At 40.8% G+C, this 15,282-nt stretch overlaps 1 protein-coding gene across 4 annotated transcripts in view; it reads left to right on the top strand.

Moving 5' to 3' along the window:
* Positions 1 to 15,282, top strand: part of MYO1B (myosin IB) — a 188,322-nt gene that overhangs the window by 112,185 nt on the left and 60,855 nt on the right. For all 4 annotated transcript variants that reach the window (XM_043910537.1, XM_043910538.1, XM_043910539.1 and 1 more), the window contains 2 exons: positions 1,444 to 1,490; positions 6,477 to 6,540. In XM_043910537.1, the coding sequence (XP_043766472.1) occupies positions 1,444 to 1,490; positions 6,477 to 6,540 (111 nt within the window). The remainder of the gene's footprint in view (positions 1 to 1,443; positions 1,491 to 6,476; positions 6,541 to 15,282) is intronic.

Here is a 15,282-nt window from a genome sequence, read left to right as displayed (position 1 = left end):
GAATCAAAGAACTTACCTGGTGTGACTTTGTAAATTTTGTCTTAACTGGGCAGGAACCAACTATTTTTTTTTTAACAATCAAAAACATAAAAATACCAGCTAACATGAAACACAGTAAGTTTGGTTACTGAATATCCACAGTGAACTTTCCAAATTTTGATCAGAGGATTGCTTTCAAAATTTGGACCATCTTTTGGCCATTGTTAATCATTGTTAATCATCAGAATAATAAATTCTGATCTTCTTCCCTCTTTAACTTAATGAAGCTGTGAGGGCTTCTGGGGTTTTGATGCCTGGCCTCTCATCTAAAGAGTCATTTCTATTCGCCACACCATCGCATATCACCTTGCAGTCCCTACTGGCTGCAGTATGGCCCATGGATCCCTTAGGGTAGGGTGGGAGGGTATTGGTAGAAGAGCAGAATTTCATGCCCATCCCTGGATTCAGTGAACTGAAATGTGCACTTGAACAAGATCCTCAGGCGATTGGTTTACACATTAAAGTGTGAGGTATGCTTTTGGGCTTCACAGCATCAAACAGTGATCCCCTCTGCTTCTGTGATTTACATTTATCCCACTTAATCATCTGTTACCAAGGCCCAGATTAATCTGCTCCTATCTTACGCACAAGCTTGATGAAACAGTCCTCTTAACCTTTTGACACTGAAAGACCTTTGTCAGACCGGAGTGTTCTGTGCCTGGGGCAGTATAATCCCCGTGGTTCTTCTGTGCTCTCATTGGAAAGGGCGTCCTGTGGAAGATTCTGGCTCCTTGAAGCAGCTAAGCTTGGGACTGACTTGATTTTGCCTTGTGGGCTGTTTTTGTTTTGTTTTTCTGGAAAAACAAACTTAGGTCTGATGGACATAAACTAATGAAACTATGTGGTATTTTTAGTCTATTGGAAATGACGTTAGTTTCCAAATTTCTTACTCTTTCTGTATTTCAGAGTTATATATTTAATCACATTTAAATAGCTTTTATTTCAAAGTTAATTAAACAGTTTACAGTTTCTCATGCTTTTTTCCACCTGGAAACCTCATGAGTTGAGTTTCATAAAACCTTTGGTAATGTTAACTAGTTAAAATAACATTATTTGTTGTTTATAATGGAAGAAGAACACAGAAGCCCTGCTTGCTAGCCATTCAGTTGACTACTATCAAAACAGTTAAAAGGTGTTGAATTAGACAAGATTGTTTACAGTAGTACTTGGAAAAAAGTTCCACGAATCACAGGGATGACTCTTTCTATGAACTTATAAGAGGACATGGGAGCTTTGGCAGCTTGTTAAAACTTGCGTTTAGTCTCTATGGAAATTTTCTGGACAGAAATGTCATTGCTGCTAGTAGCATTTCTAGAAATTTATAGCTGTCATGTATTTGTTTTAGTTTTTGGCTTGAAATTATTTTTCTGTCGCTTGACCACACATCTGTTTCTTTCCTACCAGCATTTGGAAATGCCAAGACTGTAAGGAATGACAACTCCTCTAGATTTGTAAGTATTTGTATAAGCATAAGTGTTAACACTAATATTTAGCTCATGTGTGTTTAAACAACCAGTAGATGTTTAATATTTCTTAATACCCACATTTTAAAAAATAAGAAGCACTGTATTGAGACAGGCTAAAAGTTCTATAAGGACTATTTTCATGCTTTCTGGAATTTTCCTTTCAAATTCTTCTTGGAGTGACAGGCTGTTTTTTTCCCCATGTTTTCTTATCATCTATCAGAAAATTCTATGAGCAATTTAAATTGGGCTGTTTAGAATCTTTACTAGTGTTGAGTTTTGATATTCAGAAAGCATAATTAAGACTCAGAAATTAAGTAGAAAGGAGGATAGACTAGGTATCAAGTTTGTTTACAACTCTTACCCTTTCTTCAGTGGGGCCAGAAAGGTTGGACATGTATTCTAAAACCTTGTAGAGGTAAAAATCAGTTAGTGTGGCAACCAGTAGGGGATGAGAGGAATACCGAACAGTGATGACCGAAGCTGACTGAATCCTTTCCAGTCTCATCTCCATGTCTCTCCAGCGTGCACCCTGCGCATCAGCCCCTGGGATCTCTCCAGCTGGGCTGCCTTCTCTCCCACCTCTAGGCACACGCACTGCCTGGAGACAGCTGGGGGAAATAGGATGAGTGTGATGGTTGCATTTTGAAATTGATGGCTTTTTTCCTATAGTTTAGTTCTATGAATTTGATAAAGCTGTGTTCTCATATCCATTGCTTGGGACCATTATTGATGATCTTCTGTGCCTCCCTGCCAGACATTCTTCCTGCACCCCACACCTCCTCCCCAACCCCCCACCCCTAGCTTCCTTTAGTCCCCTTTTACTTTTTTCTTGTTAGAGTTATCCCGTGCTTAAGGCACGAGAATGACCTCAGGTGGGGATAGTTTTGATAGCTTGGAAAGTGGAAGACTAAGTTTCCTAATTCCAAGGCAGTGAAATTTTTCCATTGGATTACCCCCTTAAGTTGTTAAAACTGATTTGAGCCATGCCTTTTACTGTTGTGGTAACTTGGCTAATCTCATTACATAAATAGAACTAGACACAAAGTGTGGGCGGATAGGAGTAATTCCAAAGATCAAGCTTCTATATAGGTTAGAGATTTTATTTTTGCTGTTGGCAAATGTACATACATTTTAAAAATTTGCAAATATATTTAGTCTATAGACCATAAAAATTCAGAAAAGTATATTGCTTAAAGAGTCATTAGTACTTAGAGATATTGGAAAATCTAGCAAAAGGCTCAGCAAGTGATTTAGCTTGTTGAATAACTTCAGAGAAATCCTATCATAACACGGGTATTAGGATATGAGATTAATACTTGATTAATTGAAGCTAAATCATTTCATGCCCAGTTTTTAGTAATTTCTCTGCTTTGTGGCCTGTGACTTTGACCAGTAATATACTCAAGTCTGTATTATAATACTATAGTAGGACTCTTATATGTTTAAAATTACTGCTGTATATATAACAGGGGTTTATGAATCCAAGGAAATTACCTTTCCTCCAAGTATGCTTGACTGATTGTCCTGGAATAAATTTCTTGATCTCTTTGTTGAGAAATCTGGTAGACCCTTCATCTCACTGTAGCTGACAGTGTGGACCAGTGTTCCCATGATATATCTCATAGTGACCCCCACCCCAGCACTCACTTTAATTTGACATATTGAGCTTCTGTTAAGACTCAGTGTTTTTTTTCTTGGAGGGGTTAGTTTAAGGCTTTGAAAATCACTTCTTGATCGAAGAACTTTGGAAGGGGATTTTGTTGAGCATCTGCTGTGTACCCCGAGGTGAATAAGGCTCTGGAGAGCATGGGAGAGAGTGTTACAGGGTCAGGAAGATCTCATCACCATGCCTCTCATTTGGTAAGAATAGAAACACACACATAGTTTATTCATTTGTTTGAAAACTCTGTTTTTTTTTTTTAAACGTAGTTAAGCTTAGGTCTCCCTGCATGTCATCTTGCAGCTTGCAGTCCCTTCCCCACTAGCAGCCTGAGTGATCTTTGCAAACTGCCATCCCCTGCCAGTGACAGCCTCTGTGGTCCCCTTGCACCTGGAATACAGCCTGGGCTCCCTCAGCCCTCCTAGGGCGAGCTAGGCTGCCCAGCCAACCCTTACCAGGCTCCTCAGGCCTCAGCCACATAGCCCTTTGTGACTGTCAGGCATGTCCGAGTGATTCCTGGCCTTAGGCCTTTCTGTTGCTGGTCCTCTTGGCCAATGCACTCCGTCCCCAGATCTGTGTATGACTGGCATCTTGTATTGTGTAGGTCTTATCTCAGATGTCACTTCCATGATGCCTTTGGTAGGCATCTCTGTGACTTCACCCTTTTTTCATTTTTGAAGGCATTCATCCGGCTCTGGAGTTAACTCTGCTCTTTCCCCATTTCCATCCTCATTGGCCCTGGAGGGTAGGAGCCGAGAAAGCGAGCTCCTCAGCCTCTTGTTCACTAAAGTGGCCCCAGGAGCATGAGTGAGCTGGTGCCACAGTGGACTCTGGAAACATTTATTTGTTGATGAATGGATACCTATTTTGAAGAAGCTTAGAGGCTAGTCAGGAAAATGGACATGCCTGAAAATAATTACAACACAGAAACTAGTAAGTTTACCATGAAAAGTACAGATGAAGTGTTAGGGAAGACTCAAGAAGCTGGAGGAGTCCGGGGCAGGGACAGTCCTGAGTGGGTCCACAGGATTTAAAGAAGCCAAATTCGAGTGGTGAGCCCAAGGAGCTGGCACTATAGCATGAGGAACTGAAGGGAGAAGCCAGTGTGGACCTGCATTTGCCAGAGTTCATGGCCAGGCCAGAGGTTCTGAATGGAGCCGTGGAGCAGAGCACTGGGAAGATGGGTCTGGGCCCCAGCTGGAGGGCCTGGAGAAGCAGGGTCGGGGGCTCAGACTTGGTTGTGTAGTCTGCGGGAAGCCCCTGGTTGTTTGTGAGCGGTCTGGTGACAGGATCAGAACCGAGCCTTGGGGACGCCATCAGCATGGCGTCAGCTGGGTTCTCAGTGCTGTCCTGGAGTTGAGCCCTGGTCAGTTTCCATTTCCCTTCTCCACGGGGTTTACTCACTTCAAACCTCCTGTTCTTTATTCTCAGCTGATGGTCTCATGCCTGCCTCACAGAAATCGCCTTCCAGGCTCACAGACCCACTCAGCCCCACTCCTTGACACCTCGCAGTCCCCATATCAGCTCACACATGCTCCTGTCTCTCGCTTGTCTCTCCTGCTAGAAGCTCTGTCTCCTCCTGTGCCCAGGGAGCACCTGCCATCAAAGGCATCTTGTCTCATCTGGTCAACTCTGACTTTTGTGAAGTTACTCTTTCTCCCCCCTTGATAGCTGCTTTGGCTCTGGGGTCCCCATGTCTCCTGCAGAGCACTGCTCTTGGTTGCCTGGATCTCAGCCTGGACTTTGGAATTCTTGACCCCAGTCTTCTTGACCTTCTACTTCCCACTGCAGCCTGTCATCGTGACTCCCTTCGTAGCTCTCAACTCCGTTCAGATTCCTCCTTTGCTACTTCAGCTGCAAACTACCGTTTCTCCCCACATGCTATCACCTCTGCCAGTTAGATCCTTTGCAGTCCATTCTACACAGCCAGAATGATCTTAGAAAGAGGCAAGTCTGATCACGGCATCCTTGTTGAGGAACCTTGAATGACGAGACTTTTGTGCCAGGAGGAAATGTTGGTGTCATGATGTTCTGGCTTCCCTTGCCATCCTCATGGGTGCCAGTCCTTAAGCCTGCTCCTCGCTGACCCCCGAGCTCCTGCCTGCCTGACCTCCCCTGGCACTTCATGTCTGAGTCGGGGCAGATCTCCGACACCGTCCCCCGTCCCCTGTGCTTTGTGTACGGCACCATGACCCACTGTAGGATCCAGCCCTGCACGTGGTTATGTCCTGTTTATGTCCCAGTTCCCCCAAGGCTGTAAGTTCCTTGAGGGCAGGAGCTATGCCTTGCTTTCCCTTGAGTCTACGTTAGTATCTAGGAGATGCTTGGTAGACATTTTTATAATGAGTAAGTGAAGACTTAGGCCAGATGACCCATGACAATGAAGAAAAAGGCAGGGGAGCATTCACGATCTAATAAAAAGTCACAAATTGCATCATTGATTGTGTGCCATGTGATTGTGTTTCTGCTCCTTTACCATTATTTTGAAAAATAGAATTAATTCTCTGGGAGAATTATTTATAAACCATAGATCTGACTAAGGTAGAACATGAAACAAAACCAGACTACTTATTAGATCAACACATGCTTTTCCAAACAAAAAACAGCCGTCAGGGTTATTCTGATATATTTGTTACTCTTTCACCAGATGATTCAAGATTCTTCTCTACAAATCATAGTATAAGAGACTCCACGTGTATTCCTGGGTGTTTGAGATTCCATCTATGTAGTGTAATATTATACAATGGGTTATATATTGCTATATAATCTAGATTAAAAGCCAAAAAGAGTAATAATGATCAGCCTTTGATTCTGAGGTGGTCACACCACATAATTGTGCATTTGATTTGAGTACATGTAAAAACAGAACTTGAAGTGTTCCATTTTACCCACCATCCAGTATGTTTGAAATGTCTAGTCATGGCTTAAAACATACTTTGCTTGTAAAACTGAAATAATTTATATTCCTAGCTAGAGCATATGCAAGGAATACTTTTTGTTTTCTGGTTTTCATTTTTGGATTGAATACACACACCATTAAGAGCTTTGAAGCACATATCTGAAATGGAAAAGTCTTATGATGGTTGAGAAAATGTATTCTTAAATTAGCAATGAGATATGTTCAGTTTGAGCTAATGGAGTATTTAGTATGAGTTATTTATGGAGGCATGTTATTTTGCATCATGGTTACATAGACTATGTCCTTCTTAATTATATTTAAACCAATGTATAAAGGGCTGATAATACTATGTTTTAAGATACAGACTGAATATTTTGAGGTGAACTTAACTCACAAATTCTTTCTTTTGCAGGGCAAATATATGGATATTGAATTTGACTTTAAAGGCGATCCACTGGGAGGAGTGATAAGTAACTGTGAGTATTTTAAAGAAGTTCAGAATAGTAAAATATATATTAATATATAAATAGAATAGTTTAGATACTTGGGTCTTTAAGAAACAGCTATAAGAATACATTTCCTGTTCTTACATTTAGATTTTTAACCTATGCATTTTAGATTTTTTTATAATATTTAATTTCCAAGTCTTTTTTAAAAGATCAAAGTCTTTGCCTTTGAGAAACTTTTTAGAAGTCTGCTAAAGAAATAGATATTAGTCCAACTGTATTTTATATTCTATAGCCAATCCAGTAATAAAAAAGGTTCATCAACAGTTGTTTTCTTTAACAAAATTATGGTTAAAAGAAAACATAAATAATAATTGATTTTAATAACTTTTGGGGATAACATTTATCTGATAGAATGAGAAAAACCTGTTCAGGTTTTAAGACATTTTGTCTTTAGTGAATTTAGATAATTGAAATGTGATACACCTGTTAGGTAGAAACAGATTTATTTAGTTTTCTTTAGTCATGATTTGTGATTGTAGTGAAACATTCTCTGTCAAAGGTAAAAAAAAAAAAAAGGAACAAAATCAGGTCAGGTCTACTCAACAGCCCCAGGTGCAGAGTTTTCTCAGGGGACACAGTGGTCAGTACCTGTTGTCAGGGAGGCCCCTTCATCCACGCTTTGGAACTGTCCTGACGTCTCTGCTCATGTCTGTTTCATCTGATTTGTTTGGGACGTGTAAGATGACAACTCAGGGTTTGTGCCCATGCAGTGGGAGCCACAGCCTGTCTACCCTCTTGTTTTTTTGAGGGCCAGACTGCTGAGCCACCCCACCTCTCCACCTTCCCCTGGCTCTTCACTGCCCTAAGATGCTATTGCGATTGTTAGAATGAAAACAATCTAAGCGTATACCAGACAAAAAGCAAATTGGCTCAGATATCTGAAGCACTGCTTTTTGTTATAGTAGTGGCATTCTTTCTCCAAATGAAATTTTACTCCAAATATGAAACAGATAAAACAAGGCCTGATCTGGTTAAAGGAGATATGAGTTGCCAGAATCCCTAGACCCCCAGGTGGCCCCTGAGATCTTCCTGACAAACTCTAGATCCAGAGGAATGCCATTTGATTCCAAAGTGAGTGTTTTTAGAATTTGGGCACACCGTGCAGCTGAATTATTTAAAAACATTTAAAACTACAATTCATGGAGTAAACTTCTAGGGCTAGAGTTTTTTCATCTTGCAAACAATAGAACTGACTTGGATGAATTCCATGGTTCTTCCCATTTCTACCATTTATAGTTTTTAAATAACTTAATTTTTTAATTTAGTTTGTGTACCATCCATTGGGATTATCCATATTTGCAAAAATGTATTGTTACTGGGGAAACTTCTTGAAGAGGAAGATTTAATCTGAAGTGAAATGGGCTAGGGTGGTGCTACTTATGTTAAATGATTTTAAATGTCAAATAAGGACGCAGAAGTACTCATGCAAACCATTTATGATGCCACCAAAAGCAAATGATTATAACCCTGCCAGGTTTCCTAGGCAGGCTTCCTTCACGATGCATGCCAGTTGGTGAGCTGTACAGGAAAGGGTAGCCTCAATTGTAAGAAATGATTACCTTTTACTCTGAAAGACAGTTATAACACATTTATAGCACTTGCATTTTATAAGAGAAATTAGCTCTAGTTATTAATTGAATAGCACACTATTTTTAAAATAAGAATAAATGAACTCTTTTTATTACAGAACATTCTGAGATGACTGAACCTATGTTACTCTTGAGGACTCTAGGAAAATATTTAAGGATGACTTAGATTGCAAGTATTAGAAAATCACTTGGGTTTTACATTTTGAAGTTTCAAATTTCAAACAGAAATGTCTTCCTGTCCCTAGTTCTTGCAGTATCCATGGAGAATAAATAGTAAACACTCAGTTCATTTCCAATGAAAATTAATATATCATCATGAATGTATTTCAGATGGTCTCTGTTACCATTTGTTCCCACTATGAAATTATATTGAAGTTTGTGGTAGTGGGAACACCCTGGTATTTTAGAGTATCCTTTGCTTTGGAAAGGAGAGGGAAACATTAGTGGTGAGAGCAGGAAATTTCACCCAGTATAGACAGAGGACTGACTCATAGGTGGCCACAGGGAGCTGGTGCCTGCTATCTTAAGGGGGTATAAAGCCATGGGTAAACCCACTCTTGTTCTCACCAAGCTGCCAAAAGTTAGCTTCTTGTACCCAGAAAAGAAGACAAGATTTGCCATTTTGTTCAGTTCGGTTCAGTCGCTCAGTTGTGTCCAACTCTTTGTGACCCCATGGACTGCAGCACGCCAGGCCTCCCTGTCCATCACCAACTCCTGGAGTTTACCCAAACTCATGTCTGTTGAGTCGGTGATGCCATCCAACCATCTCATCCTCTGTCATCCCCTTCTCCTCCTGCCTTCAGTCTTTCCCAGCACCAGGGTCTTTTCAAGTGAGTCAGCTCTTTGCATCAGGTGGCCAAAGTGTTGGAGTTTCAGCTTCAACATCAGCCCTTCCAATGAATATTCAGGACTGATCTCCTTCAGGATGGACTGGTTGGATCTCCTTGCAGTCCAAGGGACTCTCAAGAGTCCTCTCCAACACCACAGTTCAAAAGCATCAATTCTTCACCTCTCAGCTTTCTTTATAGTCCAACTCTCATATCCATACATGACTACTGGAAAAACCATAGCCGTGACTAGTTGAACCTTTGTTGCCAAAGTAGTGTCTCTGCTTTTTAATATGCTGTCTAGGTTGGTCATAGCTTTTCTTGCAAGGAGTAAGCGTCTTTTAATTTCATGGCTGCAGTCACCATCTGCAGTGATTTTGGAGCCCCCCAAAATAAAGCCAGCCACTGTTTCCACTGTTTCGCCATCCAATTGCTATGAAGTGATGGGACTGGATACCATGGTCTTAGTTAAAAGAAGATAAGATTTGCTGTTTTGTAGGAAGTCTATATTGCTTGCTTTGTTAGCAGCCAGCTAGTAAAAGTGTAAGTTGCTTTGGCTGTAATTATTACCTTGAAAAAGTCATAGGATCTCTTGAGCCCATTGTGTACCCAGGAAGTGGGGCGGGGGGGGGGGGGGGGGGGGGGCGGAAAGCCCAATAACTTAACCTATCTTTCTAAGAGAGTTTGTACTGTAAAATTTGTCTTCAACTCATTTGAAAGCTATGTGTTTCTGAGGTTAGTGTCATTAGGAGAGAGGTTTTACAAAAATAGAAAATGGCAAACATTTACTTAAGTAGACAAGATAAAATATGGATGCACATCCAGATTTTTGGCTGATGTGAAGCACTGTTTCTCCTATTTTGTTAATACTTGTTGATCTCATAAAATTTATACATTTACATTTGCAGCTCTCAGTGATTTATCATGTGGGTGCCGATGTCTAAACAAAAAGACAAGTTACTTAATTCTCTGTGCCTTCATTTCTTTATCTTTGAAATGAAGGTAATAGGGTTGATGTCATAGAATTGTGATGAGTTGTGAATAATTTAACATCCAAAGCGCTTGTAACAGCGCATGTAGTAAGCACTCAGTAAACGTTAGCTTCTTTTCATGATACTTATTTGTTGATGGTCTCTAGCACCCAGACCAATATATACCCTATAATAACAGAGACTGAGTTTGTATGGTTGCTGAATGACAATAACTAAAATAGTGTCTGATGTTTATTATATAATTGTTGAATTAACTAATCATGTAAGTACCTAGTGTACATCAAGTACAATTTGACATAGAGAAATTTATTGAATAATAAAGCTGCTCGTTCATTGGATAATTTTATCTGAAAGTTCTATGCTAATCATTTAAAAATACTTTTTCTAAATCCCAGCAAGGCTAACAGAGTTGTTGGTAATCAAACTTCCTCTGTTGCTGATATCTGTTCAGGTTGAAAGAAGTAATGCAATCCTGTGATTATGAATGAAAGCAAATGTTGAAGTTGGTGTGTGGTCCGGTTATGATTACTGCCCAGTAAACCACCCCAGGCTTAGTGGAGTAAAACAACGCCCTGTCATATGCTCCTGGATTCTGTGGGTTAAGAATTCAGATGGAGTCAGCAGAGCTGGCTTGTCACCACAGCATATGGAACTTCAGCTGCATAGACTTCCCCAGTGTTGGGGAAGACTTACACAAATGGTGGGGGTCATAGTCCTCTGGAGTCTTTGTCATTCACATATCAGGCTCCTGGGCTGGGATCATTCAAGGACTGGGCTCAGAGCCTAGCCCAAGGACTAGACTGAGAGCCATCTACGTGTGGCCGTGGGTGGTTTGGGCTTCTCACAGCAGGCCGGCTAGATTCTGAGAGTGAGTACCCCAAAAGGGAACATACCGACCGACCACGTTCTGAAAGAACCAGGAAGAAGCCTGAGGAACCTAGGAAATGGTACAGTGTTCCTTTGACTCTCTGAAGTCCACGCAGACATAAGTTTGCTCAGTTTCATTGCTGGGGGATGTGGATTCCACCTCTCAGTGGGAAGAGTGTGGAAAGAATTGGTGACCATTTTATTTTAAATAGCCTAAACCCAGTAGATGGTTTATAGAAATGGCCACAACAGTTTTTTTAGCTTGGATCCACCCTCTGCGGTAGTTCCTTCCCTCAATGACATAAGGCTTGGCCGTGAGATTTGTTTTGGTCAATGGGACAGTTCACAAGCATGGCGCCCTGACAGGCTCGAGAATTGGTTCTGTGCTGGGACTTGTCCTCTCTCGCTTCTCTGGGGAACTCTTTCATCACCTTCATGTGCATGAGCCTGGGCGAGTCAGCTGGGTGATGAGAGACGCATGGAATGAACCAGCAGACATGTGAGTTGAGACCATCTTAGGTCAGCCAGCTGCCAGCCAACCTGGGTTAGATCAGAAGAACTACAAAGCTACCTCTCAGACACATGAGTTAATAAATGATATTGGTCTAAGTAGGTTTGGGGGCCTTTACTATGCAGCGGAAGGTAAATAACTAAGACAGAGGTCTAAGAGGTGATGTGCTTTCCCCACACGGTTTGGAAACACATGAGAAATAGGCATAGGAATCAAGCTGGAGAGAAGGCAGCTTTATTACTGTAGAGGCAAGGTTGAAGAAAGTGATTTGGTTTATCACCAAGGGGGTGCTAGTCGTCCTCGGGCAGGCGGGCGGGCATCCACAGCGCTGAGCAGCGCCTGGGGAGTGGAGCTGACCGCGCAGCTACACACTCATGCCCCTTTCTTCTCCAGATTTCGCTGCCCAGAGGTGCATTTCCTCCCGCCAAGTGGAAGAGTGAGTGAGGGTCTGCGGGGCTGGGGAGTTAATCGCAGAAAATCCTTCCACATGAACTCAGAAAACTCACTGGAAAGATGGGGGGGGATGGGTAGAAGGAATTGCTTTGAATTCCTTTTCTTTTACATTTCTTTTGAATTTTTGATGCAATTAATTTATGTGCTATTTCATGGCATGCTGTTTACTCCATATGTGTAGCACACTCATGCCACTTTGTAGCATATGGAATATAATTTTACTCTTTTTAAATTGTTTGAGATTTATAGCTTTTTTTTTTCCTTTTACATTATACCTTTGGCTTAATTGATGATGAGTGGGTGATTGGGAGCAGAACTGCTTGTTACAACACTTCCTAAAGGAATCTTGAATCTGCTTTGTTTTCTGGGATGTGCGTGTGTGTGTGTGTGTGTCTGTGTGTGTGTGTGTGTGTGTTATGTATTGAGGTGGAATTGGGGACTTTCCTGTATATGAATCAGTTCTCAACAGCTAGTGACTTCATCAAGGTCTGTTTTTATAAATAAATAGGGTCTATTTTTAATCTGTCTTCTTTAGGGTCAAAATTCATCAAAAAAACTGAGGCAGTACATCACCTAGTTTATAATTCAAGGCTGGACTTTTTTAGCACTTTGACATTTAATACCCCTACAGAAGACAGAAATAATCCACCACTGGTTGTGAAGTATCTGTAGCAATAAAGCTGAAATTTCAGAGAGCAGTTCTGTTCCTCTGTAATGGATGGCTTTATATAAAAGTAGATGCTTTGTCTCATTTTTACTTTGGTATTCTTTCTTATATAAAAATATGTTTACCATGAAAAGAAAAGACTGCATGTTTATCATGAAATAAGACTACATACCAATACTATAGAAGAAATCAGATGTTCACATATGTCTAAATTAATTTCAGATTAAGAAATGATTTGGGATTTATTAGAATAGTGTGTATAATAATAAGATAATGTGGATTAGATATTTCATTAATTTTATTTCAGGGGTGGGCATCAAATTTTAGATTCAGATATATAGACACATAAGTAATTTTTCAGTTATTAGATAAACTTTAAATTTGTATTAGAAAAAAAATCCATGGTGAAAATGCCTAAGTGCTATATATATGAAACCAGATTCTAGTAAAAACCCCATAGTTAATTAGGTAGATAATAAGGCACATTTTCTTAGCGTTTCAAACCCCAAGCTGGTTTTTTATGTGCAGACACTGAGAGCCCTTTCACAACTTTTAATGCAACATGTCCAGCTATCTTTGGTACTGATTTATCACTTTAGGATTCGACTTTTGAGTTAGAACTTTAAGCTGATTTCCTAAAGGTGAAAATGCTGCATGGAGGTGGAGGTATAGGAAAAATTGCCATGCCAGATGTTTGAGGGCTTTCAAAGTCTGGGACATGTAGCCACACAGAAGTCTGTGTGAGACCCGGGCTGAGAGCGAGCCCTGGGTGAGCACCCATGTCTGCTTTATTTTACTGTAATACAGTGGCACAGGGAGTGATTTGTAAGAAGATATTTGCCCCATTTTTTTTACTTTAAAGCTTGTCTTTAGTGAAACTTCCTAATTGTCAATCTTGAAGGTTATGTTGTGTATTTCCAAAAAAAATACTGTAGAGTTGATTTTAGAATATACACCTCAATGTATGAACACACATTTGTTCATAATCCAAGTTTTTCATTGAAATTACCATCAGTTATGCCCAGTAACTCACTGGTTATTTGGCATTTTTTCTTCGGGGATGGTGATCCAAGGCAGCAGAGTCCATATGGAGAAAAATGTTGTTACTTAGGTGGCAGGCCCTTAATTACTGCTAACTGTATCATTTCACGTTAGGGAAGGGACATAGATCCCTTGGAAAAGCCGTGTGTGTGTGTTTGTGCGCACACATGCACACGTGCACATACATTTGCTCTGTCGTGTCCAACTCTTTGTGACCCTATGGTCTGTAGCCTACCAGGCTTTTCTGCCCATGGAATTTTCCAGGCAAGAATAGTGGAGTGGGTGGCCATTGCCTGTTCCAGGGGATCTTCCTGACCCAGGGATCGAACCTGTGTCTCTTGGGTCTCCTGCACTGGCAGGCGGATTCTTTACCACTGTGCTACCTGGGAAGTCCTCAATGCCACTGACTTTTTTCATAATGTGTATCTGTGGAGAGGAGCAGGGCTCGTTGTCAGTCCTGCCTTACAAGCAAAACAGGCAGAGCTGATTCTTCTATAAGCTTTAATCAAGATCTTGGACCATTTCTTTTTTTTTTTTTCCCTAGGAAGAGAGATTATACATAAAGTAAAGAAACTTTGATCCTGCTATCTAATCCTTCATCTGTTATGCTCCAAGTAATGAGAAATTTCTGTCAACTTTATGTATCCTCTTAACCCATCTCTGCGTTCTTACAAACAGCCTTATGTATTTGGAGCACTGTAGGGTGTCTCTGTTCATTGAGTCTAGACTTTTTAACTCTCCCTAAACTCCTCCTCTTGTGCTGGTAAAGTTTCCAGAAATACAAATTAAGTTCAGTGAAAAGTCCCTGTGAAGTTGTACACTGTACTCTTCTTTACTAATTTTTTGGATAATGTTTAGATTTTAGCCTGATTGTAAATCGAATGTGTCTGTTCTCTAGAATTAGTGCTCAATAATGGGATCACTGATGCATAATTTTTTAAATAAACCTGGCGTTTGACCACAGAACCCAGACCCTCCTTTCTGTTGCTGGTCAATGATAAACAGGACTCTAGGCAGGAATATTCTCTGCAGTTGTACTTGGCCACTCCCTGTTTCTGCCACGGTGGTGCCTTTCTGGTTGGCTTGCTGGTATTCATCCCTTCCTTTCTTCCTGTCTTCCTTTCTCCCTGTCTGCCTTCCTCCCTTCCTGAAAATTTGATAATGTGTCAGTTACAGCATGAAAAAATCATCCAGCATCAGTGAAAGTATACTGTCAAATAACTCCAGATTCCATGAAATGAGAACCACCTTTCGTTCTTTAAGACTTCAAGAGAGCAAAGAGGTTTGCTTCTCTTATGCCAGGTAGCACTGGGGTCAGATGGCTTGATTTCAAGTCCTTCTTAAGCACTTGGACTATCAGTTATTTCATCTGTGAAGTTATACCTTACAAAATGATGAGGAGGATTCAATGAGATAATGTCTTTTATGGATGTCTTTTATATGCATTTAGCATAAAATATCAAACATAAAATATCAAAAATATTTAATTTGTTATTATTGTAACTCTTCAGTGAATTCTTAACTGAATGGCTGCATTTCCTTACTTGGACTTGTAATACCACATATTGAAGAACCTAATGTCATCAGGTTGTGCTAGTGGTAAAGAGCCTTCCTGCCAGGGCAGGAGATGCAGGAAACGCGGGCTTGATCCAGGGGTTGGAAAGATCCCCTGGAGGGGATGGCAGCCTACTCTGGTATTCATGCCTGGAGAATCCCATGGACAGAGGAGCCTGGCAGGCTACAGTCCATAGGATTGCAAGGA

Source organism: Cervus elaphus, chromosome 8 (assembly GCF_910594005.1).
Source record: "Cervus elaphus chromosome 8, mCerEla1.1, whole genome shotgun sequence".
In the NCBI taxonomy this organism is placed as follows: domain Eukaryota; kingdom Metazoa; phylum Chordata; class Mammalia; order Artiodactyla; family Cervidae; genus Cervus; species Cervus elaphus.
This window is presented reverse-complemented; position numbering and strand designations above follow the sequence as displayed.